This window comes from Puntigrus tetrazona, chromosome 13 (genome assembly GCF_018831695.1).
Source record: "Puntigrus tetrazona isolate hp1 chromosome 13, ASM1883169v1, whole genome shotgun sequence".
Taxonomy (NCBI): Eukaryota; Metazoa; Chordata; class Actinopteri; order Cypriniformes; family Cyprinidae; genus Puntigrus; species Puntigrus tetrazona.
The window spans coordinates 17,967,542-17,995,494 of record NC_056711.1 but is presented as its reverse complement, the minus strand read 5'-3'; the positions used below and the strand labels follow the sequence as shown (position 1 = coordinate 17,995,494).

General features: G+C 38.4%; 3 protein-coding genes across 4 annotated transcripts; 1 reads left to right on the top strand and 2 right to left on the bottom strand.

Annotated features, from left to right (window-relative positions):
- Positions 1-1,356: 1,356 nt before the first annotated feature.
- On the bottom strand, positions 1,357-15,116 carry maco1b (macoilin 1b). 2 transcript variants are annotated; one of them, XM_043255012.1, is made up of 11 exons: positions 14,530-15,116; positions 10,908-11,049; positions 9,522-9,648; positions 8,814-8,937; positions 7,068-7,246; positions 6,141-6,732; positions 4,847-5,005; positions 4,583-4,765; positions 3,927-4,047; positions 3,636-3,810; positions 1,357-3,476 (listed from the first exon to the last, which is right to left on the bottom strand). In XM_043255012.1, exons 1-11 carry the CDS (start codon positions 14,607-14,609, stop codon positions 3,274-3,276), a joined length of 2,085 nt encoding a protein of 694 aa, XP_043110947.1. In that variant the 5' UTR covers positions 14,610-15,116; the 3' UTR covers positions 1,357-3,273. The 2 variants fall into 2 exon arrangements, with proteins under 2 accessions (XP_043110947.1, XP_043110946.1); XM_043255011.1 differs by having other exon boundaries at positions 6,141-6,744; positions 14,530-15,102.
- A 269-nt stretch (positions 15,117-15,385) lies between these two features.
- Positions 15,386-22,619, top strand: rhd (Rh blood group, D antigen). The gene is given in 11 exon segments (XM_043255013.1): positions 15,386-15,798; positions 16,760-16,952; positions 17,416-17,566; positions 18,357-18,504; positions 19,703-19,881; positions 20,046-20,070; positions 20,073-20,182; positions 20,714-20,838; positions 20,952-21,022; positions 21,241-21,314; positions 21,413-22,619. Coding segments are annotated over 11 exon segments (1,260 nt in total). The 5' UTR covers positions 15,386-15,641; the 3' UTR covers positions 21,440-22,619.
- On the bottom strand, positions 21,831-27,432 carry tmem50a (transmembrane protein 50A). Its single transcript, XM_043255016.1, has 7 exons — positions 27,280-27,432; positions 26,456-26,577; positions 26,276-26,388; positions 25,072-25,139; positions 24,885-24,977; positions 24,707-24,773; positions 21,831-23,020 (listed from the first exon to the last, which is right to left on the bottom strand). The coding sequence occupies exons 1-7, from the start codon at positions 27,386-27,388 to the stop codon at positions 22,975-22,977; spliced, it is 618 nt and encodes a 205-aa protein (XP_043110951.1). The 5' UTR covers positions 27,389-27,432; the 3' UTR covers positions 21,831-22,974.
- Positions 27,433-27,953: the final 521 nt, after the last annotated feature.

The window sequence follows — 27,953 nt, the reverse complement described above, 5'->3', positions numbered from 1 at the left end:
GTTCAGGTGAAGAATCCTGATCTTCGGCATTCTTCAGTGACTTCTTTTCAGATTCAGATTATTGCAGAAACTAGTGTACCTGTTAAAGCAGTCAGTCAGATGAGGATCTTCAGGGAGGCTGAATGGGACACGGTCCATCCCATGGGAGTCATTCACCCTATACCGCTGGAACTGGAAGCTTGAGAAACGTGGTTGACATACTAAACGGCTCCCGTACATTATTAATGCGTCCATATGCTGATTAGAGCAACAGTGTGCAGGCCATATTAGAATATAACATCTTTAACTGGTGAATAGATAGATAGAGGCAATATATGCAGGTCTGGAACAGCATTGGAGTGAACTATCACTATCTACCTTATTTTTATGGATATTTTGTAAAGTGATCATAATCATACCCACCCAGTTATTCTACTGTAATTCACACGAAATAGCTTATTTACGCACTGCGAAATAACGCGGTTGTTGTGACATGTTTAAGTGAAAATTGAAGAGTGGAGCCCATTAATGTGAAAGCGTGTCCTTGTGTTAAGAGTTTTCACATGCCGGTTAAGCACTGATGAAAGACCGAGTGTGGAACTGTTACAAAAAGAGACTCGTTTAATATGAATGCTCTGGTTATTTATTCATGTGCGTAATAACCCTCTTATGAATGAGAGATGAAGGCATCGCACTTATCGCTCTGAGAATCTGTCACACGAGATGCTGCAATAGTTTACAAACTAGCAAGGGTTATTTGCGGAGACGTATGAAGATATATAGCTAGCCATCTACAGGCGGGTGTTTTTAATTAGGGTTGGAGCTAAAGTCCGCAGGACAGAGTTTCCCAGCCCTGTACTACTACATATTGACTTATGCAAAGTAGTGTGCGTATATTTTTTAGAAAAAGCTATGTTTAATTTTGCAGGTGTTTCAGATTAGATCACAATCGAAATCTAGTATAACTGCCAATTATGTTCTAAAAATTGATGAAAGATACCCATTTGAACCATTTAAAAGAACATTAAACATTTGGAAATAGCATAAATCAAAAGTGACATCTAAAAGCATCGTGTGTATTTTTTGTCTTTATATCACTGACATGTTGAGTCATATGTCTGCCATTTCTGACAACAAATAATCTTCACCTGCTCTTAGGGGAAATGACTTCGAAACATTGTACTAGTTTTGTCATTCATCATAAATTAATTCGCTCAGCCTAAAATAAACCATAATAATAAGGTTAGCGCCGTATAATCATTCGCATTTATGAATGTTTTCCCACTTTGTGTATTGTGAGCCACCTATATGCCCGTTTTGCACGCAAGCGTTCAGAATCCACAACAATCAACGGACAAACCACAAAAGAGTTTTAAATGCCAGAAAAAAATGTTTTATTACTTGAAACCTCACAGAGACCTCACAGAGAGTGCAGCCGAGGTCTGGCCGAAAAACAGACAGAAAGCTAGAAGTGACAGCGGGCAAAGGAAACAAAACAACCGTCTTTTCTCTCTCTCTCTCTCTCTCTCTCTCTTCCCCCCGCTTTCATTTAAACCACTTGGACTTCGCAAACCTTCCCACTTTCTCACTTCCTCCATCACATCATAGTTTTAAAAAACACAGACACCGAAAACAACAACCATCTCAGAGCACTACAATACCACATAGGACTGACTCTGGCTAAACCCCGCCCCCCTCCCGCCCATCATTCACCAATGGAATACTAAACACAGTAACCATCTCCCCTTCTCAAAGCTATCCGCACCGGAACTCGTTTGAAGGAACTGACTTCCTCTGGTTGGCAAAATGTATTCGCTTTAACAAAAAATCTGAATTTCCAAACAGTTGGTCGGCTCGGGACGTTCTCCCTTTAGCCCGGTAATACTTCATGCTTAGCAGACGTCTGGATCTGTATTCATTTACACCGGGAGTGTGATGATGGTCCGACGAAAACCTTCCCAAGAGTCTAATGGGTTTAAACTAGCAACACTTTCCGAACACAACGGCGCCACCAAGTGGCACAGCCAAGTATTTCTCCGAAAACAACACACAAACTATATAATAATAGCAATAATACTCTCCCTCTAGCTTCTGATCATTGGACCAGCCAGTAACCGGATGGATCTGAAACACTTCTTTTTCAACAAGTTTACGGTTTTAGTTGGCACTGGACTACACTAGCTTCTGTCCGATACTGAAAGATGGTCAATACGATAAAGAAAACAAGGAGAGGATACTTAAGACACACTCAAGATATTCCCTTGCGAGCTCATCAACAGTGCAATAGCGCAAACGCCGGATAAATAAATAACAATGTAAACAAATGACCGAATTCACAAGCGCGGACCAAAACAGGAGCAGAGTCGTCACACAGATGGGCCGGCGATCCGTTTGCCGTACGTGACCAAAAAGGATGTGGTCGAGGCATGACGTGGAGAAGGGAGGGAAGAGATCTTTCGGTTTCCACCAATGAGGTCCCATATGAAGGCACTGATTATCTGTAACTGGTGAATTTTGCTGCTGGACTGTGTTTGCGGCACACAGTTTGTCTTTTTGTACCAGGAGGAAGAACAGCAATCCACAGATGAAACTTCAGTCCGTCAAACGAGTCCTTAAAGACCGGGGGGGGGTCGTCCGATCCTTACATACTGATCCAAGTAAGAGAATTTTGTCGCATTGTTTCTGGGACGTTTTTTTTTTTTTTTTTACATTCTTGTCATATTTGGATGGTGACATTCTTGAATAAAAATCTTCTGATATGGGGTAGAGCACCTGGGACAATGGATCTCACACTTGCCCTGCTTTGCATTTCCCCGAAAAAAAAAAAAAAAAAAAAGCAGTAAAATCAAGGCCGAAATCCAAAGATGAGGAACAAAAATGGATGCGAGTGGTCTCTGAATGGACTGAGGGAAAATACTCACCAACTTCTGTGAGGTTTCTAGACATTTACAAGAGAAAAGAAACAGCAGTTTCCTACTCAACGTGTGACGTCCCTTAAAAGTCCTCTTTTTTTGTCTTTTGTTTTTTTACTACAACAAATACAGTCACACAATACAACATCCTTCTGACCAGGCAAGAAGCTGTAGTAATAGAAGAAAAAAAAAAAAAAAATGAAAACAAAAAAGCAATCTGAGCCACAGACATGCCAAAGATGAATCTGAATCTGGGCCTATGAAGGAAAAAAAACAACCAGAGAAGACTGTGTATGTGTGTGTGTGTGTGTGTGTGTATGTGTGTGTGTGTGAGAGTGTATGCAAGAATGAGTGCAGGTCGGTTGTGGTGGGAAACAAGCATTCATTTTTTCAGGGGCTGGTAAACCGATGCGTTGGGGTCCAGTCCTGATGGACTGGTGTCCATGAACTTGGAGGAGTAATGGGGCGTGACTGGGGTCATGCTGCCCGTGTCTGCCGAATACACCACACTGGGCATGACAGCCATGACCTCTGCTATCTTCTGCTTCAGATCTTTAATCTCCTGGTCCTTCTGCAGAATTTGACCTTAAAAAAAACAAAAAACATACCCATATTTTAATATATTTTAAAATGAATGAATTCAAAGCTATTTTCCATCATATAATAAATACAAATACATTACAATTTGCGTTTCGTATACTTAATAAGTGTGGGTAATCTGGATAAAAGAGAGTGATGGAAGACCTTGTGCAATCTCCAGCTGTCTCTTAGCATCTCCGAGGGCAGAGAAGAGGTCCAGCTTGATTCGGGTCTCAGCGCTAAGGCTGTTTTCCAGGTGCTGGGTTTTATCCTGCATCGCTGACAGCGCTGACATCAGAACCTCTGTGTCCTTCTCATTTTCCTTATATTTATGTAGCTCCTAGAAATACGTGACAGAAGGAGCAGTCTATTTTTAGACTTTTTCTCCATTTACAGAAGAATCAGAAGATTCTGAAAGAGATTCAGAGCCAGTACGGCATATGAACGTCTCCTCACTTGAACTTTGAGTTCCAGCTCTCTGATTTGATCTTCTTTCACCTTGATGTCAAGCGTAAGTTTTTTACACTCTGACTCCAGCTCAGAAATCCTCCTCCTCAGAGACTCTGTGCATTCACCTCTGACACACAAATGACACGCATTAGTTCATGTGCAAGAATTAAAAAAATAATAATAAATAATAATACCTAGTAAGTACTTAGTAGTAGCCATTGTACTTGCGTAAAACAAAATGTATTGCCATGTAACTAAGTTACGTAACAGTACTTACAGTTTGTAATTATGTAGATGTAATGGGCTGCTTCTCTTAAACATCTACTTGTGAAACCAAAAGATTGTCACATACGTGTTGCAGACTTTATACAACGTAATTATAATATTTTTTAATATTGTACTCGAGTATAAGTAGCTGCGTAACAGACACATGTGTAACAGCAGCTGCCTGTTACATCTACATAATTACAAACTGTAACTAAAAGCTATTCTATAACTTGGTTACACGATAAGCGCAAGTACAATTGCTACTAGTAAGTACATGATTAGGTCATTACTCTGTATTATGACACCTTAAAATAAAGTGTCGCCAAGTTTTTTTTTTTTTTTTTTCATGCCATAAATGAGAATGGAATGCACAACATGATGGATGTCAAGAGCACCTGGTTGCCGCGGCGAGAGCAACCGCTCGGGCCGCCGTGGCTTCCTCCAGTTTCTTGCGTTTCTTTTCCTCTGCTAACAGTTTTTCTGCCGCAGCACGAGCCTCCTGTTCCGCCTTCAGACGCTTCTCCAGCTGCCCCACTGTCTGCTTGTCCTTCTGCTTCGCTTGCACGGCGTTATGAAGTCTGAACACACCAACAAGAGTTTGCGTTAACACGAGTATAGCGCCCCCGCCTGCTCTGCGAACCGAAGGTGGGATGTCTCACTTGTTTTGCAGCAGTTCGTTCTCCTGCCGCAGCTGTCCGAGCTCAGAGCGTATGCTGCGTTCGGAGCTGCCTAGAGAGCCCAGCTGACTGCGCAGATCCTGTTCGGTCTGTCTGCTGGCCTGCAGGTCTGCCTTCAGCTTCTTAACATCCTGCTCCAGCCTAAAACGTGCAAACATTTACTTCAGGTCATAATGAGTCATGATCAACGTGAATCAGGGAACTGCCCTTCCTGGAACCTAAAGAGTACCCAACTACACAGCATTTCTGGGCGTCCAAAATTGCTTAAGGCATGATATAAACACCAATGCTGCACAAAAATGCCGTCTAAGTAGAAACCTAATGCTTTGAGTACCGCCATGTTTAAATAATATAATTTAATGTATAGGTCTTTAATGTATAGAACTAACCCCGTATCTGAATGATATATATCATTATACCAAAAGAAAAGCAAGGCTAAATATGCAGTTTTTGAAAAAAGTAAGCTAGTATTTCCATCAAGGTTTCAAAATGTGCATTCAATAGACTTTTTACTATCCCATGAGGCCACAGAGGGAGAAGTTGTGATTGTGGGAAAGTGCCTCATAGTGATGACAACACAGATAATATGTCCGGATTATGTGGGCATAGCCAATTACAAACTAAACGGCTTTCTGCTGATCAGTGCAGCAAATTAAAAGGAGCTGTATGTAGATTTGACACCTAACAGTTGAACTTTGTGGTGAAAATTCTAAATATTGGCATATTTTTTTACCGAGACCCTCCTCATACTTGAGGCACACTCAGGTTGCCAGATTGATCACGCCAACAGAACAGAGCGCACATGACAGAGAAAGATATGAAATTATGAAGCTTTCTGCCAACTGGCAACCCAGGGAGCCACAATATAACTGGGTAAAAAAGAATAACTGACTGTAGCATTGTTTTTCAGATAAGGTTAACTTAGCACGTTTCTTAAACATTATGGACTTTTTATGCTTTAGTAGAGTCAAAAATATATACAGAGCACCTTTAACATGAGCAAGTTGAACCCAATGAGAAAGTATGGATTTCAATTGACTATCAAACATTAATATTACAACAGCAAATGGACAACAGTTTAAAAAAAAAAAAAAAAAGTCAGTTTCTTTTTCACTCTGTTCACTTTTGGTCCAAGTCCAATTCTGTTTCTTAATGTTTTCTTTTGAGTGTATAACAGTTTTTTTGTGTAGTGTTTTTTGCACTCCCTCATGAACATTACACCTGCCGTTTTTCCATGAAGCTAGTTTTTAAGACAGATGATGCATGCGAGTCTAACCTGATGAGCGCTTCGGGTTTGCTCAGCTGATTGTTGGGAATGCAGTTTTCCACAGGGTCTCTGTTTGATGCTGAGTTCTTCCCTCCTCCACACTTCTGTTTCCTGTCCCCCTTACCCGAGGAAGAAGTGGACGACGAAGGCCCGGAGGAAGACGGCACGCTGCCGTTGGCCGTTCCGTGCCCCCGGGGCGAGGAGCTCCCTCCCCCTCCTCCTCCTCCGCTGGCATTTTTGTAATTTTTGTTGGAGTTGGAGGAGGAAGAGGAGGAGGAGGATGAAGAGTGTTCCTCTTTCAGCAGGTTCTCAGTGCTGCCCAGCAGGTCTGAGCTGCTCAGTCTCTTACTGTTCACGTGGTTTTCCATGTACTCCATCTCCTGAGCTTTACTGTCCACCGACGGTAAGATGCTGCTGCTGGTGCTGCTGTGATGGTTCTGGTTGTGGTTGTGTTGTTTTTTGGACTCGTTCTTGCCTCGTTCTTTTTCTCGATATTCCAACTCTGGTAATGTGTTGGATGAGGGTTTTTTACCGCCCGCCGAGCCGTTCTGTGCCACAGCTGGAGAGTCTACATCGTGAATGCCTTTAGATGCTGCTGCTGCTGCTGCGGCTGCTGCTTATGAAAGAAAAAGAGAGACTTAAAAAGAATAGCTGATACAAAACAGAAAATATTTGCTCAGCCTCACGTCAAAACGGCTTTGAACAATTTCTGAAGCATCTTCAGGCAGCTCCGCATATACAACGTCAAGTTCAAAGCGGTCATGCCCCAAAAAGGACACTTTAATATGCATTTGAAGCAGTCCATCTAACTCGTGCACTATGTTCCAAGTCATACTGAACAGACTTAAATGTAGGTTGTGTTTCCCTGCTTCACAGAGCTCGACAGCTGTGGTCAGCTGTGTAGAAATATGTTTGAGTTGAGTGCAAAGCCCTTACCCTCCTCAGCTTCTCTCTCTTGTCTCTGTATGAGCTGTTGTTCTGGAGGTAGCGCCTGCTGCAGCAGCTGCATGTAAAATTCGTTCTCTTTCTGTACTTCCTTCTGTTTCCGTAGACGCATTTTATAACTTACGTAACTCTTAAAACCAAAGCCCAGCGTCACCACCGGGTACCCGATACTGTGGACACAAAAGAAACAGGACATCGTATGATTGGCACTGTTGAGGGGGAAAAGCAACACTTAAAAGAAATAGTTTAACCAAAAACTAAAACTACCCCATATTTTACTCACCCCGGGGCCTTCCTTCCTTCTTTCAGATGAACACAGTCAGAATTTATCCTGGCCACAAATACTGCAACGTAAAACTAACCTATATGCCTCTGAAGCAGATCAATGTGTTTTTGTAACAAAAATATTTCTAAAATTATAAAATGTAAAAAACTGACTGACTGAGCATCCTTACATTCTAATTTTGAAACTGTATCCGTTTTACAAAGCTTCTGAATAATTTCTGTGTTCGTCTGAAAAGTCTTACACATCTAGAGTGACTTTGGGGTAAGTATAATATGGGGTAATTTTCATTTGTGGGTGAACTATTCCTTTAAGACACAAGTAAATATTGTAACTTCATGCTTGAGTAACCTGTTAAACATTTTTATGGGAAAAACCAGAGCCAATGTTTTCTGCAAATTACAGATTGCTCCGAAATTAAGTTTTAATCAAAATAATATCATTTAGACCCAAAACTCAAGTTTTTGGAAACTGTATTTGTGTAATCCAGTTTTTGGTCACACGACCAGTTTGAAGACCTGTAGGGCAAAACATCCATAGAACTGCAGCACAAGCGTGTCAATTTATCATTTGTTTCACAGCCACAAATATTTAAACATAAAACAAAGTGTTTTATGAAACACTTAAAGTGCCTTAATATTACTGTTTTAAATATATCTAATTCGGTAATCTCTGTATTAATGACGCATAGCTTGCATGGGGGGGAAATGCCAGAATATGAACGAAATCCTCTTAATGGTTCAGTGTTTTCCTTACAATGGTTTTCTACGGGAAGTCACTTAACCTCAAATTTTGCATGTTGCGTGTATATTCTGGCTTCATCTGCTTGCCATTAATAATGCGTTTACTGAATTTCACTTTTTAATATCTGCGTTGTACTACATTACTAAATGCAAATAGCGTAAAAATAACTGGCGGTCAGTGGAGATGAGCTTCGTTTTGCCCGCCAAGGTGAGCATTCCTATACGAGTGTGACATCAAGCGAAAACTATCATTTAATGCTCTTGTATGTATGCTCTTTAGCGTGTCATGTTCAAAGGTGATAACTCTCATTGAAATCGTGCATGTTTTACACAATTTTCCATTGCTTTTCGTATTTTAGTGTTTACCTGTTTTAGTTTATCCCCAATGCGTGTACAAAATACACACTGGCACTGAAAAATGCACCATGAGAGAAGCGCCAACTAATATTTTAGATTTCGGTGCATCACCTGTTCCGATCATAACAAACACATAGTCCCTGGACAATTACGGATGTAATCTCAGCTCCTAGACGATCTGCTCACAGCAGTACTGAAGCAGGTCACATATCACTCACCGTCACTTACAGTACTGAAGGAATGACTAACGCTCTCAGAAATGATTTAGAGGAAAGCAGACAGATCAAGCTGAAAATCAGTGCCAGTCTTTGACTCACCAATGCAGGCAAGGATTGTTGAAAAAAAATGACATACCAGTGCGCTGCAAACGGACGACACAAGTCCACGTGGAAGTGTTTCAAATCTTTAAATCTGATAGCTGCCTCGATATAAACAAAAAGTATCCATAGCGACACAGTGGGGAGGCAGACCCCTCTTTCTGTGGAGAAATAGGAGAGAAGAGAACGGTCAACGCTTAAAACATTTCATCTGACAAGAGTAACGATCAACCTAAACAAAGCCACAACGATCCGAGCAAAGTGGGTGAATGCGAATCAAGCATCGGCGCTAAATAAAGTGAGTGAGTCATTTGAAGCAAATCCTATTGCTGACATCAAGATCCAGAGCTGCTCGGTCACACCGGCAGAAATAACCAAGCTTACAGCTGCAAGGTCACAGTCAGTGTGCGTGCATGTTATAAAGAGTGAATAAAGCGAGTCATGACAACAAAAGCTCACAGCAGCACGAGAATTTGTAAAATATATTTTTAAACCGTCGTCTATACGGAGAATTCGAGAAAACCAGAGATGGTGCGTCTACACCAAACCAGACAGACGCTGTGACCGACAAACATGTGAGTTTGAGGTCACCTACGCTGGAAGTGCCAAAGCTTCATGTCACGAATGTTCACAATATGCTGACCATTTAGCTGTAGGCTTGAGGTTAGACTTCAGTAACAGTTAAAGAAAGCTACATCAGTGACGGTGAACGCGTGATGCACTACGAACAATGTGCGGCTCTTACCTGTGTGCCAGACGTACTGCACCCACACATATGTGCTGGCTGCAAAGAACAGCCACTGCACTGGGATGAACAGCAGACATATAATATCTGATGTGAATGCCACACACACAAAAAACACTGAGAAAGCCTGCAACACACAGAGAGACACATCAGATCATCACACGTGCAACTGGCACGACTGTCGCTTCACGCTCCTCGGTAAAATGTAACTTCAGCATCCTACGTCGTAAAACAAGCCTAAACAGCACTTATGAAACATCAAGCCATTGTCGTGATTATTTAAGAATTATAATAGGAATAATAACAAGCGTTATAAAGTGGTGGGTTCGTATGTATTGCAAATAATACTTCAATACTGACGACTGACCTTCTGACCATGACGAAATCTCTTAATCTCAGATAAGACTAGATAAGAGTATAAACTGCAGTTTATGTCACAGGATTATTGGTAACATCAACCCATAAACAGATGTATAAATTCATCATACAATATAAGAGCGAAGACATTATAATGCTTTTGTAAGAAGCCTCTTATTCTTGCCAAAGCTGCATTTATTCGAAATTTTAAATATAGCAAATATTCTTGGTATTGTGAAATAGCCTATTGTTACAAATCAAAATAACGGTTTTATATATTTAAAAATTGTATTTATTCCTATGATGACAAAGATAAGCTCCCATCAGACATTATGTTTGCATTTACAACATATAATATATACACAATGCAAATAGGTAATGCGATTAAAATATATGTAGCATCTGGTTTTAAGAAAATTCTGACTGTTTTTTTTGTCTGCTTTGGGGCTTATAAACAGTACAAATCACCACACACTTTTCTTGTACGGAAGACCGAAGCTCAAATAAACATTTGATTTTGTTTTGGGATGACATCGATTTTTTTAATTATTTAGTACCATTATTTGAATTATCTCTCTCTCTCTCTCACACACACACACACTCTCACACACACACACACACACACACACACACACACACACACACACACACACACACACACTCTCTCTCACACACACACAAACACACACACACTCTCTCACACACACACACACACACTCTCTCACACAAACACACACACACACTCTCTCACACAAACACATACACACACACTCTCACACACACACTCTCACACACACACTCTCTCACACACACACTCTCTCACACAAACACTCTCTCACACAAACACACACACACACTCTCTCACACACACACACACACACACACTCTCTCACACACACACTCTCTCACACACACACTCTCTCACACACACACTCTCTCACACACACACTCTCTCACACACACACTCTCACTCTCACACACACACTCTCTCACTCACACACACTCTCACTCTCACACACACACACTCACCAGGCCCTGGTATCTGAAGGAGTCGTAAACACTGCGAATGAAGAGCCAGAAAGGCCAGAGGTACTCGAAGCGGAACTCCAGCACAAAGTCTGCCAGCAGCACCAGAGCCCAGACCACCAGAAACTTCAGGTACAGGAACGTACTGAGACAGAGAGAAAGATGTTATTCTCACCCAATCAAGATTTCATCACTCTAAGACCCCTCATGCGACATTTAGCGACACATACAAATCAACTCGAACATGAGCTCCTGCATTAAATCCAAGCCAACAAAGCATGGGTAGGTGGGGGAGGACTAATCACTGTTTGGCTTTCTCCAATCCAGCGTGCAGTGAATGAAGTGGATTATGTTTTATGTAGGGATGAGCAGAGTCCAAGAGGTCGCGAGTAAGATGTACTTCCAGATGTAGCGATGCAGATAAGGCGTACTCATCCACCAGATAACAGAAATATTCTTTAATTGGACTATAATTACGCCTCAGTGAGATACTGAATATTTTCCATGTATTATGCCGTCGATGTGAAATTAAGAAACATTGCAAACATCGTGATTTTAATCAGTTTTTTGGCCATTATATTTTTGCGATCATTCTTCAAAGGAGCTTTAAGACGGCTAACAATAAATTATTTTGAAACATTTTCATAAACGAAATGCAGCTTGGCGTCTAAATGTACATGAAAGTAAAAAAAAAACAGAATAAAGCTAAATAATATTAATAATAATAATAAAATCTTAAAATTAATGTCCTCCAGGTAACATAAAGAAATGTAAATATTTTAAGAAAAGCCAAAAAAAGTGGTTGGAGTTGGTGGTATCAATTGGTTTCAATTCATTTCATTATAAATGTCATTTGGAAGAGAGATATAAAAGCACATACTTCCTATTTTGTTGAAAAAAAAAAAAGTACAGTATCGCAGCTCTTCCGTCTTTAATGGATTATGATTAATCTAATAGCATCTTCTACATAGTTTTCTATACAGGTACCGCAGACACTATTAATAGTGCTCTGATGACAGAAATGACTGTTAACACAAGGTTAAAAAAAAAATAAAAGAGCAGTCACTGGACCGGTATATCTGGGCTGATGACATACTTGCTCAATTCCACCTCAGTGAGGAAAGCAACATAACAAATCAGATAACAGGTGTTACAGATGCATCTTCACTGATTATATCATTAAAGCTGACAGTAAATGGATGGAAGCATTTTAAACAAAAATTCAAAATGCAATAAATGTCACGCATGAAAACAGGTTAAAACACTGATGAAAGATTTGAGAACTGTATCTTTTGGGACACAACCAAAAGCATAGAAATAGATTTTTAAAAATTAGCAACAAATTGCATAAATATCTGCTTCATGTTTTAGTATCACACGGTTACTACCAAATCTATTACTTAAGAGCTCTAAATGAAATATGGTTATAAAGATATTCCAAATGGAGCCCTACAGAGCTATTTCCCAGATGAAGACTTGAAATCACATGCAACATTGTCAACATCTGACATGACTGAATGTAAGCTCCAGAGCCGCTACATTAAAGAGTCAAACATGCTGAACATCAAGCAGAATAGCAAACGACTGATAACGGGTGAAGTCTGGCAACCGTCTTTAACGGCAGGAGCCAGTTGCTTGTTATTTACACCGCCGTGAGCAGATCGTGGTGTTTAACATTCATCTGTGACGCTAATAAGACTAATATTAACAAATTAGCACGTAGCAGTGTGCAAAACAAAGAAAATCCCTGGAATTGCATTAAGATGAGCATAGTTCAATTCATTTTTTTATTAAAAGGAGCTGAAAAATGTCAGTGACTGAAAAATAAATAAATAAATAAAAATAAAAAATTCTTGCAAATGCTATATGTAGGTACAAATGAATGCTGTTTATTAATGCATTTTGTGCACTTTACATTGTGCATTATATAAAACATAATTATTCTTTGTTTTATTCATGCCATTATTTATATTTATACTTATGGCCTTATTTGGAAAACATATTTCTATCTAGCTTATTACTGTGTTTTACTAGTGCCGTTTTGAATCATATCAGCCTTAATGACTGCTCGGTTGAAATTCTGATTTCTCAGACTGAAGAAAATTACCATTTTCAAACATTCACAACATAATCACCTAAAGGTCCTTACAATCTATAGGCATCTATAAACAGCTGATTTAAGGCTGCTCTGTGCCGGCTTAAAATTCTGTGTTCAGATGTAATGCAGCTTAAAAGCCTGTCTAAAATGTGTATCAAAGTATATGCCAATACTGTATTTCCGAGAAGCATAAAACAGCCTGTATAAAGACACCTAAAAGCCGCTTCAGAAGCACTTCTGTGCCACATTTGCAGTGTAAATTCGTTATAGCAAACTTCATTGACATCTTGCTATAAACATTTGCAATTAAGTGCTTATACGACCTCCAGTATAAATACCAAACAATGAACTGACCCAAACACTGGCATTAAGAGACAAGCGGTCAGCAATATGACTGGCATGTACAGAGATTAATACCGTTTTATTTTTTATTTAAGATATTAAATAAGCTATACTGTTGCATAAAACCCCTTCACACTTTTGATCGACGGGTTAGATGCTCCATGACAAAGCTTACAATACAAAACACAAACACTGACAATAAAACTACAGTTCTCGGAATAATGAATTGTGGGAAAAAAAACAATCCTGCACATGAAATATGTAGGTGTAATTAAGACTATTACCCTTACAAAAGAAGTGAATCTTGCTTAAAACACAAATGGAGATGTTAGTCACCCAGAATGAGTTTCAGTTATTTGCTTTCAAAAAAAAAAAAAAAAAAAAAAAAAAGCAACGAAAGTGAATGGTGACTGATGTTAATCTTTTGTGTTTTACGTACAAAAAAAGGCAGATGGGTCTAGAACTGCTTTTAACGACGTGACAAATAATGGTATTTTAACCTAAAAACACGAATAAACATTTACTATCACAAATATACCGTCGACTCCGGCACATGTAAATGCTTCTTAAACTAAATTTGGAGTAGTTCGCGAGTTCCCGAAAAAACGTAAAAAATAAAAAATAAATTAAAAAAAAATACACATTTGCCCTCGGTCTCCCCAACTTCTGAGGAAAAACACAACCAACTTCAGTCACTTGGCGTCTCGGGCATTTAAAAAAAAAAACTCCAGCTGTCTCTCAGAAATCTGTATTTAAATAAACTTCGGGCATTTACATACGCGACTTGCAAATTAAATTACGGTTGTTCTCCTTACGGTCTCGTAAGACGCGATCGCAATCGACAGATCTCTCGGATGCGGTTTCTGACAGACTAACGGTTCCGTCACGTCAATCATTCTGATGATTGACAGTTACCGACTCTAACAGTCGGGTCTCGAGCCCGCACCGGTGGGTTTCGCGGGTTTCTTTCTTTTAAAGTGCATCGCTGTGATGAGGCCTACGGCGGCTTATTCATTTCTGCGGAGACGGCTGTCTACCTTCAGCCAGCTTTGTTGACGGTAGCTCAGATCGGCTAGATGATTTACAGTCTCGCTGCGAGATCTTAGATCGTAATAAAAAACGAAATCCGGGTCTTTCCTGAAGATCTGGAATGATAACGGTTCGTTCGGAAGTTCTGGATCGTACCTGCCGTAGATCCCCTCGGTGATTCGGTTCCGTTTTAAGGGCCGTCGGAGCTTGCTGCAGTCCGCATTGCGCCGCTTCATTCTCGCCCCCTTAAATCGGGCTTTTTAATACGTACAGCAGTATGGTCCAGGGTTCTCTCTTATTCGGACGGGAAACATTGGCGGTCCCGCAAAGGAAAATACCGCTGTGGTTGTTTTTTTTTTCTTCTGGAAACAAAGAAATAAATAAAAAGACTGAGTGGAAGACCCTCCTACTTCTCTTGGCGCAGACGCACAGCCACGGGCCTAGACAGGTGTGACTGACAGGCCGCTTAGCCAATAGAAATTGCGCTCGTCGGCTGTCATTTTAAATGACGGGACAACCAGCCAATAAGCAGAGGCGTGTTTGTTCTGGCGGTACCAAAGAAAGAGAAATGGGGCGGCTGACAGGTTTTCTGCGTCCCACCAATCCCCGTCTTTGTGGACAAATCAGGTAGTGCTCCATGACCAATAGGGATTGATTTGGGCGGGACTTCGTGTACGTTTTTTTGCGTATGATGTATGAGAGATGCGTATTCCACGCAAACGTTGTTTCGTTGTTAAGCACAAGTGTATTTACATCGTGTGACTGTCAAACGCTACAATGACAGAAACAAGGCTCACCATATGAGCTTCTTCTTTTTTCTTTTCTTTTTTGGCATGCCGCACTTATCAGTGTACTGCTGTCAAATTAGTTTTAATGATCAATACCTTGATGCCTTAACTGTACGATTGGCAAAATTTTCAATCGAATAAAATGTTATGAAACGGATAGTTTAACCATTTATTTAGCCTCATTTCATTATAATTAAGTGCAAAAACTAATTTAAAAGTTAACTGCTGTAGTCTTGGGGAAGAAACAATCATTCAAGTTGCTGTAGGACAGGATGAACGCTAACAATAATTCTTGCATTATAAAACAATATAAAACAAAGCCTGTCAAAGATGTTACACAATACCACATATTGATTAATTGCACACGTTGTAGGTGGCATTTTGGGAAACATCTCCATGCCTCTCACATGCACGTGATCTTACATATTCCTCGTCTCTGGTGGGTGTAGATTACAGACATTCAGAGTTTGTCACGTAATAATGGCTCCTCAGTACAGCCCCAGTCTCCGCTCAAGACTTCCTCTCGTGGCCTTCCTACTGGAAACCATCTTTCTCCTACTGTTTGTCTTTTTTGTGAAAACAGAGCAGCAGACAGGCAGAGAGTCTGACAGCAAGCTTTTCATCAGCTCATATGCAGGTTAGTATGTCTGATTTACTTTAAGGCTGTGTTATGAATTTTTAAGGGCTCAAACTTGCTTTCCCTGTATTAAACCTGTGGTTATTTATGAACAGCATCAATTCACATCAACTTCACATTGATGTGAATAAACAAAAGACCGGCTGTCAGTTGCATATTTGCTGAGACACAAATTCTTTTTAAAGTGACTAACATACTAAAATATCAAACCAAGCCCATGAAACAGAAACTGTATGTTTTCAAATATATATTTAAAAATATATATGCTACAATGCATTTCATATGTTAATGTAAAAATATTTTTTGTATATATATATATATATATATATATATATATATATATGTATATGTATGTGTGTGTGTGTGTGTATATATATATATATATATATATATATATATATATATATATATATATATATATATATATATATATATATATATATATATATATATAAATTGCTCACATACAGGACATTTGAAAAAGAACGTTTGTTGTCTACTAAACATGCTTTACAATGTTCCAAACAAATACGAAAAAATTACAGTATCGCAATTTATGAAAAAAATCTTATTAGTTCAAATTTAAATAATTCTAAATCTGGTTTTTGTACCTAGTAGGCTATTCCTCCACACATAGACTTAACCCTGAAATACATTTTGAAATATATTTTGGTATATTTTTTCCATTTCACAACTGTTTACAACATATATAAAATAAATATTTTAGCTAAAATTAAAGAATCATGACTAAAAATGCACATACCCGGTATGATTATAACTTTACCGTGGCCGTGTTGCCGTTGGGGTGTGGAGCCATGACGTCTCTGGTTTGGATGATAAGAAGCATTTCTCTACAACAAGCAGCACTAAAGACTGACCATCAAGTGTGTTGCCAAATGTTTAACGTTTGGAAACATAAATTTGCGCAATGCCAATATTGTAAATGTACTCCTTTTGACAGAATTCCAAGATGTTCACGTGATGATATTCATGGGGTTTGGGTTCCTAGCCACTTTCCTTGTACGGTATGGTTTCAGCGGGTCGGGGTTTAACGTGCTTTTGGCAGCCATGGCCATTCAGTGGGCCGTCTTGATAAATGGCTTCCTGTTGCCACGACGACACCACGGAAGAGAGATCCACGTCGATATGAAGAGGTACATATGTCGCACCTCTAAGCAGACACTGCTGGTAAACATTCTCTGCAAAACCGGAATGAGACATTTTTTAGTTTATAATGAAAATGTTCACTCAAAAATGAAATATACTCACAAAGATATACAGTATTTCAGATTTGGAGAGATATTGCAGCACTTGCTCACCAATGGATCCTCTGTACTGAATGGGCGCATCTTTCCACTTCTGAAGACATTAATTGATGGACTGGAGTGGTATTGGTTACTTGTGGATTATTGTGATGTTTTTATCTCTGTTTGGACTCTCATCTGACGGCACCCATTCACTGCAGAGGATCCATTGGTGAGCAAGCGATGAAATGTCTCCAAATCTGCTCTGATGAAGAAAAACTCATCTGCATCTTGGACGACCTGAGGACGAGTACATTTTAAGAGGTTTTACAGCGTCACATGATATCGAAGGTGATTTACGTTCCTTTTGTAGTTTGATCGAGGCAGAGCTCTGTGCAGCATCCGCTCTGGTTGCCATGGGAGCGGTCCACGGGAAGACAAATCCTGTCCAGCTTTTACTGATGGCTTTAGCGGAGGTCACAGGATTTGTGGTCAATCAGTGGATCCTGCAAACTCTGCTCAGTGTAAGAGAAGCGTTACTTTCACATATAAAAATGATGTGCGTAAAAAGATTTTTTACAAAATATGTAAATCAATTACAAAATCTTCATCTACACTGCAAGCCATTTTCAATACTTTTTTCATACATTTTTCTATTATATCTGGCAAATTCAGATGGTAGAAACTAGTGCTGTCTCGTCAACTGCATCCGAAATAAAAGTTTTCTTTTTGCATAATACATATGTGTGCCGTGTATGTATTATCTATATATAAATACACACACATGCATGTATATATTACGAAAATATTTACATGCATTTGCATCTATACCGTTTTCATTTTTTTAATGTGTTTCATACATAAATATATTTAATATATAAACGTAACATATTTTTCTTAAATACATACATGCACGTTAAATACATACATGCATATATTATGCAAACCAAAACTTTCCTTTTGGATTTGATCAATCACGATTAATCATTTGACAGCACTAGTAGAAACATTTCCAGACAAACAGCTTTTCCAGTCTTCGATTTTATTGTAAAACACTAAAAATTATAGTGATATTTTTAAAAATTGCATTAAATATATTAATAATAATTTAGCAATGTATACTTTATAAATATCAGGAAACGTAATGAAAATTAATGCCAAAAATGTTCTAATATTTTTATAGTTAACAGATGTCTTTACCCGGTTGTAGTATTTTATGTTATGTTGTAATATGTAATTCTGAACGGTAATACGAATTAATGTCTGAATACTTGCAAGACATTCCACGTACTACACTGTTAAATGATGTATCAGGTAGGTCCAGTGTACAGCGTCATGCTGCTGCACGTCTTCGGAGCTCTGTTCGGTGTGATGGTGTCATGGGTGCTGCACAGAGAGGGGATCAAACCAGTGCACGAGAAAGAGAAAACTGACAGGAAGACTGGCCTATTTGCAATGTTTGGTGAGTACATTAACTAGTTCTCTCTCAAACCCTCTCAAACTACCAATACCCTAAACCGGTTCTTTGTTTGCAGACAGTATCGGGATGATTTAGAAAAATTCAAGCGAGCTGCATAACCAGTTATGTATTTAACAGCACCTGACTATTATTTCGCTTTACAGTAACTAACTTAAATCACACTTATTTTTATTTAACAAAGCAAAAAGCGCCGTGGGTTTTAAAGAATAATAAGCGTGTCATGAACACAGATTACATATAATGACTAAATTGATGTTACTGGATAAACTTTGCAATAACGGCATATGAGTAATCGTGCATAATAGGCGTACTTTCAGTATGAACTGATAACCTGAACTAAGCATAAATCACATGAATTGAGGTGTGAAAACTTACACCAATAATACGTTAAGTTAAACACAAAGTGGTTATTATTCATGTCGTAGCCAATGCTGATTCATTAGTGAATTAACGCATATTAAAGTAAAAGGATAATTCAAGCAATAATATGATTATTCATGTAATGATATTGTAATGTACTACCCTGTGAGAACGAACGCAAGCTTGCTTACGATTACTTAATGAGCATTTTTGAACGAAAAGCTTGCATAAACAGGTTAATTCAGTTACACATTCATAAAGACGGTAGCCAATTTCATACCTGAATTAATTAATAAGTACAGCATTAATTCAAAAATTAATTCAATCATAAATGCAGTTTTTGTTCTTGTTCCTGAATAATTTGGTTAAATAAAAGATTCAGTTATTTGACAGCAATATAGACAGTAACTTGTTTTGTTTTTGAATCAGTCGGCATTTTAAGACAAATCGGGTTAAATTGATCATTCAAAGATTCAGTACTAAGCACAGTTATTTTTTCTAAATAAATTAGTGCCTTTCGACTAATCGTTTGAACGAAAGATTCAATGATTCACTCATAAAGCAACTAGTTGTTTAGTTCCTAAATGAATCAGCCTTTCGAACGAATCGATTCGATGATTCTGTGACTCGCCCATTAAGGCAGTCGTTTCCCATCGGATGTAACCTGCATAAAGATGCACTGAAAAAATCCCGCCATACACAGACCGAACGAACACATACAAGTGGAGTAATATAATCTCTCTTGGACTAATGCGTGTCCGGTGAGATTTGAGGGCCGAAGAGTTCTTATTCTGTCTAAATTATTCTTTGTTCCACACAGGAACGCTGTTTCTGTGGATGTTCTGGCCCAGTTTTAACTCAGCGCTGCTGAGAGATTACCGGTGGCAGGGAGGACTGAAACTTTCTGTCATTTATGGAACGTATCTGTCGCTGGCTGTCGGTGTTGTCATGGCGATGTCTGTCTCTATGCTCACTAGCTCCAAAGGAAAGATGAACATGGTGAGAATGCAGTACTCCCTCGCGTAGTTGAAAGTGCAATTCGATACTTTATAACATTGCTAAAGCAAAACGGGCTGTGAACGGCTTTTCACAGTGGCTTAGTTGGCATATTGAGCTGATTTTCAGATAATGAGCATCGTGAGATGAGTAGCATGTCTGCGCAGGTTCACGTCCAGAGCTCTGCTCTGTCTGCGGCGTGGCCTTTGGAGTTGCAATGACAGCAGTTCACACGCCGTGGATTGCCATGACGATTGGATTCTGTGCCGCTTTATTATCAGCTCTGGGCTTCCGGTACATGAAGGTAAAGCCACATGACTAAATTTTAAAAAATACTTCAAATAAAGCAAACAATAAGTGAAATATTAAAATGTTAATCTTGGCAAGGTACTATTTTTCATTTACATTACTCTCAAACTTTCTTTTATTTCTCGTAATTTAATTGAGTTTATTCTCCACATGTTATCTGGACTTTTTTTCCTCATAATTTAACAACTTTTTTCTTGCAATTTAACAACTTTTGCTCATTATTTAATATTTTTCCTCATAATTTAACAATTTTTATTGTAATTTAACACAGTTTTCTCGTAATTTAATGACTTTTTTTATTGTAATTTAATGATTTTATTCTCAGCATTTTATCTTTTATGTTTTTTTAAAATGTAACAACTTTAATCTTTTTTTTTTATTACTGCTCGACCCTAATCCTCCTCCTTGGACGTGATAAATGTTTAATGCTTTATTTTTTTCTAATGCTATATTAAATCCCAGATTTTAATTGTGTTCTCACACACGTGAGGTGTGCATACTTTATTTTTTTTTTTCTTTCGTTCAGAATCACATGCTGTTTGCGTTCGAATGTCACGACACCTGCGGCGTCCTCAGCGTGCATGCCATACCGGGAATTCTGGGATGGTTCGCTCATTTCTTTCTACGGCTGGCCAGTAACGAGGGCACGGTGTAAAATAAAATATTTACTTTTATTCAGTCGTGTGAGGTGTTTTCATAAAATAGCACTCAAAAGCACATGTTCCACCACTTTTATGTTGACTGTGTTGCATCTGCGTTCTCAGGTTCGCCGTGTATCACATCTGTGTTCTCCTCATAACAGCATCCATGAGTCTGGTGATGGGCACGGCTACAGGTACAACGCCACTGATACAGTCACACTAAAGATCACAGTGTTTTAAATATAAAAAAATCAGGGTTGTAAATGAAAACAAAGGCTCGGCGGAGTACATTTTGCTTGAAAAAATATATAAAAATACTGTGACAAGTATGTTACCATCGACTCAAATGAACGCATGTGACCAATTGGTTTTAGTTTTTTATGAAGCAAACTAGACATGTTCAAATTTGCAGGGCTTTTTCTTAAATGGAGTATCTGGAGACCCCAGCAGGACAGGAAGTGCTTTGATGACCAGGCATTCTGGGAGGTTAAAATAAACCACTCCTTAACCTCAGCGTTTGCTTTTACCTTTTGATGTTTAATATCATTCAACACGTTTCCAAACGGGCTTCGTTTGTGTTGTAGTTTCCGAATTTGATGGAACGGAAATGAAGAACCCGCGGACGCATTAACAAGAGGACCCCGACTGAATGAACGCGTTTGTGTGTGTTTTGAGAGGTTAGATATCGCTTAAGCAAACAATTTACAAGATAAAATGTCCTTGAATGGAAAGCATTGTGCTTCTTAAGAGACAAATCATACAAAACATCGCCAAAGAAATTTCCAAGCCCCTGGAAATTGAGGCTGGATTAAATTACTTTAATGGAAGCAAGAAAAACAGAGAAGAGTTTGTTCAGCCTGACAATGACAAACCGATACACAGCACCTAAACGCAATATGCGAAAACACCCTCATGGTGACTCTAATATGTTTTTCATCAGCTTTTGAATGTAATAAAACATTGCTCTTTCTAAAAGAAAAAAAAAAAAACACCGGCTCCGTCCATATTTACAATAATTTTATTCATTTAAACCCACAGTTGGATGAAGTTCGGCTACTTTTTTGTCAGAAAGAGAGACACGGATTACATTAAAATGTTACATTCTTTTTAACAGGTAGAAATCACAGAATCTCTAATTTGTTAGTTGACGAGTCGAGTCGACTCGCATTTCATCTTATTCATCCCATAACCACTGAAATAATAAGAAATTGTGCTTTTAAAAACATTAACATTTTTATACAACTCCCATATCGCCCACACATACACAGGAGAGTCGACTTAAAGCTCCCAAAGCTACAAAATATATAACCAGGCTTCCCACAGTCAAGAAAAACTCAAAAGAAATAGGCTGTTTGGTTTGACTAGTCGCACAGAAATGAAAAATATTGACAGCGAATATACGTTTCTAGTTACGCTCGGCTATGAGAAACTGCTTGTGCTCAGTGCAATCGGTGTAAAGTTTAAAAATTAAACAACTGAATGGCTGCGTAAAGCATGGGAAACCACATAAAGCGATATATAAAAAAAAAAATCTTACAAAAGTAAGACGTAGAATAAAGAGCTTGTTGTGATATCAGCTGGCTGAAAGTTGAGCCGTGTTCTCGACTGCACGGAAATGAAAGTTTACCGAAAGATACAATTTCGGTGGCTTATTCAAAAAAGAAGAGACTTTTATTTAAATGATTTAAAAAAAAAAAAAAAAAAAGACACAGTGAAGCTGAAAAGACTGAAAGCCAGTCACACTCATTTTGGTTATTGATTATGCTCAAAAACTCGCGTAACAATATTTTTTTTTTTTAAAGTTTTTCTCTGAAGATATTGGCTTGACGGTACGCTGTCTGCATTTTTTTTTCATTGTGATTTCACTGTATACAAGCCATTTGCATTAGAAATGCAGGACGAGGTCTAAACGTGTCCATTTCGACTGCAGAGACTGATTTGATCCGCAATTCTCTCTCTGCGGGCGCCCACCGCGCCACACAGGAAACGAGACAAAGACAGGAAGCGGGAACATATTCAAGAACGGGAGTCAGCCGAGGAGTTGAAAAGGGGAGAGAAAGAAATAAAGAGTGCAAATAAGCAGCAATAAGTACGGAGGAATTGTGTGTTGATGGACTGTGGGATTTGATTGAAGGAAATGGATCCGTTACTGCCAGAGGTCCTCAGTTCGGCCAAACTTGAACACCAGACCACTGCAAGAGAGGAGGAGAAAATTATTACAACGTTATTTATTTTACATGATTACGCAAAATCTCACACCACGGATGCAGTTAATCAGAGACTGTAAAATAGTTGTATATCTATGATTCATTTTAAATAATTGTAATTTTTAAAAAGCGATATAGGCAAATTTTTGCCGTGGGATATCACTGCACCTGCAGGGGCCTTGGTACGGAAGCGTCAAGTTTTAAATGGGAAAAATATCGAAACGCTTTGGCCGTTTTTGAACGCGATGCTACTGGTCTACTTGAATTCATTGATCTATGCTAAGCTATGCTAATAGCGTTACCGCCAGACACGGAGATAGCCTGAATAGATTCGAAATGATAAAACTCAACTTATTAATTCTGGGGGGGGAGTTGGAGAATAAGCCTATTCCTGAGTGTTCCTTTAAGCTTCCTAAAAAGTATTTTGATGATTATTCAATGTCTCGTCAGTGGAAGTGGATTAACTGCATCGGCAGCATTAAGCAAAAAAATAAAAATAAATAAAATAATAATAATAATAATAAAGCAAAACATCAGCAAACATACACAGAGAGTGATCTTAAAGCTACAAAATATATAACCAGGCTTCGAACAGTCGAGAAAAACTAATAGAAATATGCTGTTTGGTTTACTAGTTGCACAGAAATGAAAAATATAAGCAGTGAATATATACATGTTTGTAGTTATTCTATGCTATAAAGGAATTGTTTGTGCTCAGTGCAAAAAAAATTATCTTGTCATTTTGTCTATTTATTTCAATTTGAATTCTTTTTAAACAAATTGTTCATTTCAAAGATTACAAAAAAAAAAAACTAAAATTGTTAATTTGTTAAGCTAGGGCACATAAAATGTATTAATGGTGACAGCAAAGACATTTATAATGTTACAAATAAATATTTCAAATAGTCTGTTCTTTTAAATTTTAGACAAAAAAAAACAGCATTACAGTTTCAATAAAAAAAAATGAAGCAGCTCAACTGTTTTAAACATTAATAATAATCAGAAATCAGTGGTTTATCGTCCGGTTCAGGATCATTTTCCAAATCATTCATATCCCCTTGTTAGTGGGGACTTCGGAGCGAGCAGAGCACGTGTGTGTCGTTATTTAATCGTTTGGAACGCACTTCTCAAAGGGAGTGATGTCACTTCCTCATCTTCAACTGGGCTGTTCCCGTGACAACAAAAGCAGCATGGTTTGCGTCAGCAGATTTGTTAAGGGACGCATAAAAAAAAGTGCATTTTATTAAAAAAGATTTATCCATATTCGCTTTTTTTATCTTAAAATAGAAAATATTTGCAACGTCCCAGCTGAAGGTAATTAGGAAATTACATCACTTCCTTCGACAAGTCCATTCCCGACGACTAAATAATGAAATGCACATGCTCTGCTCACAAGGAGACAAGGATGATCATTTTGATTAGGAAGACGCCCGTGAACCGTAGGCAAATCGTTACACTCCTATCAGAAATGTTTCTTGAGCAGCAAATCAGAACGATTTTTGAAGGATCATGTGACACTGAGGACTCAAGCCTCGAGAAAGATGCTAAAAAATCCAGTTTTGCATCACAGGAATAAGTCACATTATAAATGTATATTATTATAGTTATTTTATTTTAAATGCCAATAATATTTCACAACACTACCGTTTTGTACCGTATTTCCAAACTTACCCAAAGAAGATGAAAGCATTTTGGAAGAAAACTGCGATGCCGGGATACACCGACAAATCCTTTTTTTCTGTTCAGTTACGAAGGGAAAAAAAATGGAAAAACATAATCAGCAACTGTACACAAGCAGAAACCCGAATCGTCTTGTTCTTTAGGGGCACAATCGGTCTTATTCTCTCACCAGTCACAACAAAACCACCAAACAGAATCCACATAGAGGCGATGAGAGACCCGAACGCCAACATGAAGCCGATGAAGAGCCAGATTCTGGCACCTGCACACATTCAACCCACATTTCAGTCATGTCTACAGGATATCTACAGGAAATGCATGTCATGGAAAGAAAAAGCAGCGTATGAAGGACGCACCCGTCTGTCCCAAGCAGCCCTCGCTGTAGCTGTCGCCCCTCACTTGACCATTAGACACCGCATTGATCCTGCAAATAAATCTCATTTTAGTCATGCGCTTCAACTAAAAAAATTCAATTAAAAAACATAGAGTATTTCATTTTCTTTGGGTTCAAGAAACCAATTCGTTTTAAGTCATCTGAATCGTTTTGAACTTGTTTCTTTTGCTTCGTTTCCCGGCATGCTTTACCGTGGCACTTCAAGATAAAAGTCTCTGCAAAAAAAAAAAAATTATGTGATGTGTTTGTTTCTGAAAAAATTCGATTTTCTGGGTTTTCGCATATATAGCAAGCATTTTGATGAGAAAGGATGACAAATACGGAAAATTTTTTAAAAATAAATAAAACAGTGCTACAGAACAATCAATCGCATCCAAAAGTTTTTGTTTACATATGTATACTGCGTATATTTATTATGCATATATAAATACAGACACGTGCATGTATGTACTCAAGAAAAAATTGTTAATGTTAGGTTATTCATTGTGAAATATGTGAAATGTTCAATATGGCTTTCATTCAGAAATTACTATGCTTATCAAAAAATTGTGCTGTCAATTAATAAGTTAGCATTTACTGAATAAGTCTTAAGTTTCCAATACTAAAAATATTTACGTTGACATTTTAATTCAGCTTACTAAATATTTCAGTCAAGGAGCAATTAACAAAACAAAAATCTGCCAGTTCAGTTTACCTAAACTCTGAATTTCTAATATTTTGATGTAAATTAGTAATACATTTTTATTTATTCAACTTATTCAACAGTTTAACAGTGTAGATTTATTGATAGTCGGTCTTCATTTTTGAGTTAAAACTCAATTTTTGTCGTTTTTCTAACATCTATTTGTTTTTTAAAAACCCGTCTATAATAAGTCAAGCACACCAAATTAAACTAAATCGTACTTTTTTTGTATATTTCGCAATGAGTTACAGTTAAACATAACTTACGGGTTAGTTTTACTTGCCTATAATAACCCTGATTCAAACAGATAGTGAATCAATGCAGTCATTGTACGGCAACAACCCTGTAGTTAAATCAGTGCTTGACAACAGGAAGTGAGATCTGGGACGGATTGAATTATGTCACGGCATCGGTCCGACAGGACAGAATGAGAACAAAGACGTGGCTGAGAACAAGACAAGGATTTGCATGGGGCGTGACTCACATGAGGAAGGCTATAGTCGCTATAACTCCGCAGGTATGATACGCATGATGAAACTCTTCCTCTTTAGGGTACATTATCGCTGCGTCGATGATGATCCACCAGCCTGTGAAGAACTGTACCGACTGTTAGTTTGGAAATCACTGGAAATATTAAAAAAAAACTCAAGATTTGTTGACGTACCAGAACGCCGGCTGCGATGGAGGCGATGGTGTTTCTCTTCTCGCCCCAGTCCACGTTACACTCGCAATCGCCGCATCTGATCCCGTCCAGAAACCCCGACATGCTTCTGATCTGCCCCGGTCCTTCAGAGGAACACACATTACATAAGAGAGGTTTTGCTGGTTTTGGTAACAAAAATGATCACACGGTGAATGACACAAATTTGGGCAGATATTTAATTTGTGTTTAATTTCAAATATTGCATTTTGAAGCACGTTCCCCATCTACCTATTTATCCATCTATGCACGAAGGAAGGCATTCAATTGATCAAAAGTGACAGTGAACAAAGTCTCACTTATGTTACAGAATTTTCTATTTCGAAGAAACGCTTTTTATCTTAATTTTTTTCCCATTAGAGAATCTTTAAAAAAAGCGTTCAACTCATTTGAGTTTTTATTTAGATTCACAAATGCATCCGTTCCTGCGCAGGAGCGGCGCATCATCAGCGGCTGCGCACAAGCGGGGCACACATGATCACCCTGAACCAAACACAAATAACACACAAAGGATTTCCATCTGTAATATTTGCGACTAATATCCGAATCTCAACGCAAGCTATCTTTACCATAATACTTCAAAACCGCATTTGCGCGCAATATCGGGCCAAAACGTCGAGTGTTAATGCCGTAAACATGTTTGATCTCTCGTGTCCGGCTGATTTCTAACCCGAATTTGCTACATCATTGTTTCTTTGAAGCGTAACGGATAGACAGGGGCACAGTAACGACGAATACCTAGTGAATGATCGCCGGGACTCGATCTGTACAGCGCGGCGAATTCTTACCTGCACTTTTCTTGAGTTTTCTTGTGTTTCGCAGTATGTGGAGACGCACTCCGCAGTCTTCCGTCTCAAACAGTGGCTCTGAGCCGCGCATGCGCAGTGCGCTCTGCATCGGTCCCCATTGGCTGAGCGCATCCTGCCAACCAAAGCGTGCGCTCGCGAAAGGTTTAAAACATAAATAAACAGTACGTCTGATAGAATTACGGGATAAGAGAAATTCTGAAAAGGACGCTTAGCATCAGGCGATCAGCTGTGTGGTAAAATGGCCAGTTGTATCTATATAATGATATCCCTGGCGAAAATTAACTATACTTTCACTATCAATGGAAGTAAACTAATAGTTATCATAGTTAGTAAATGCCCTACAACGGTTTTGCTACATTTACCTTAGCTTAAACATAGTATTAGTAGGAATGTGTTAAAGGTTATACAAACAACAACAACAAAAAACATGGTTATTACACTTTCACTATAATAGTAATATAGCAATAATAATAAAACCATGATACATTTTAGTATGTTTCTTGTATGAAACTGTATCTTGTATGAAACACTGCAAAAACAACTGTATTTTGTAATATCTATAAAGCAACCATTTCCGAACCTGGACAAACCGAATTCCTAAAAATGCTAAGACTATAAGGTCATAAAAAAGCTTTTCAAGCTAAATTAAATGC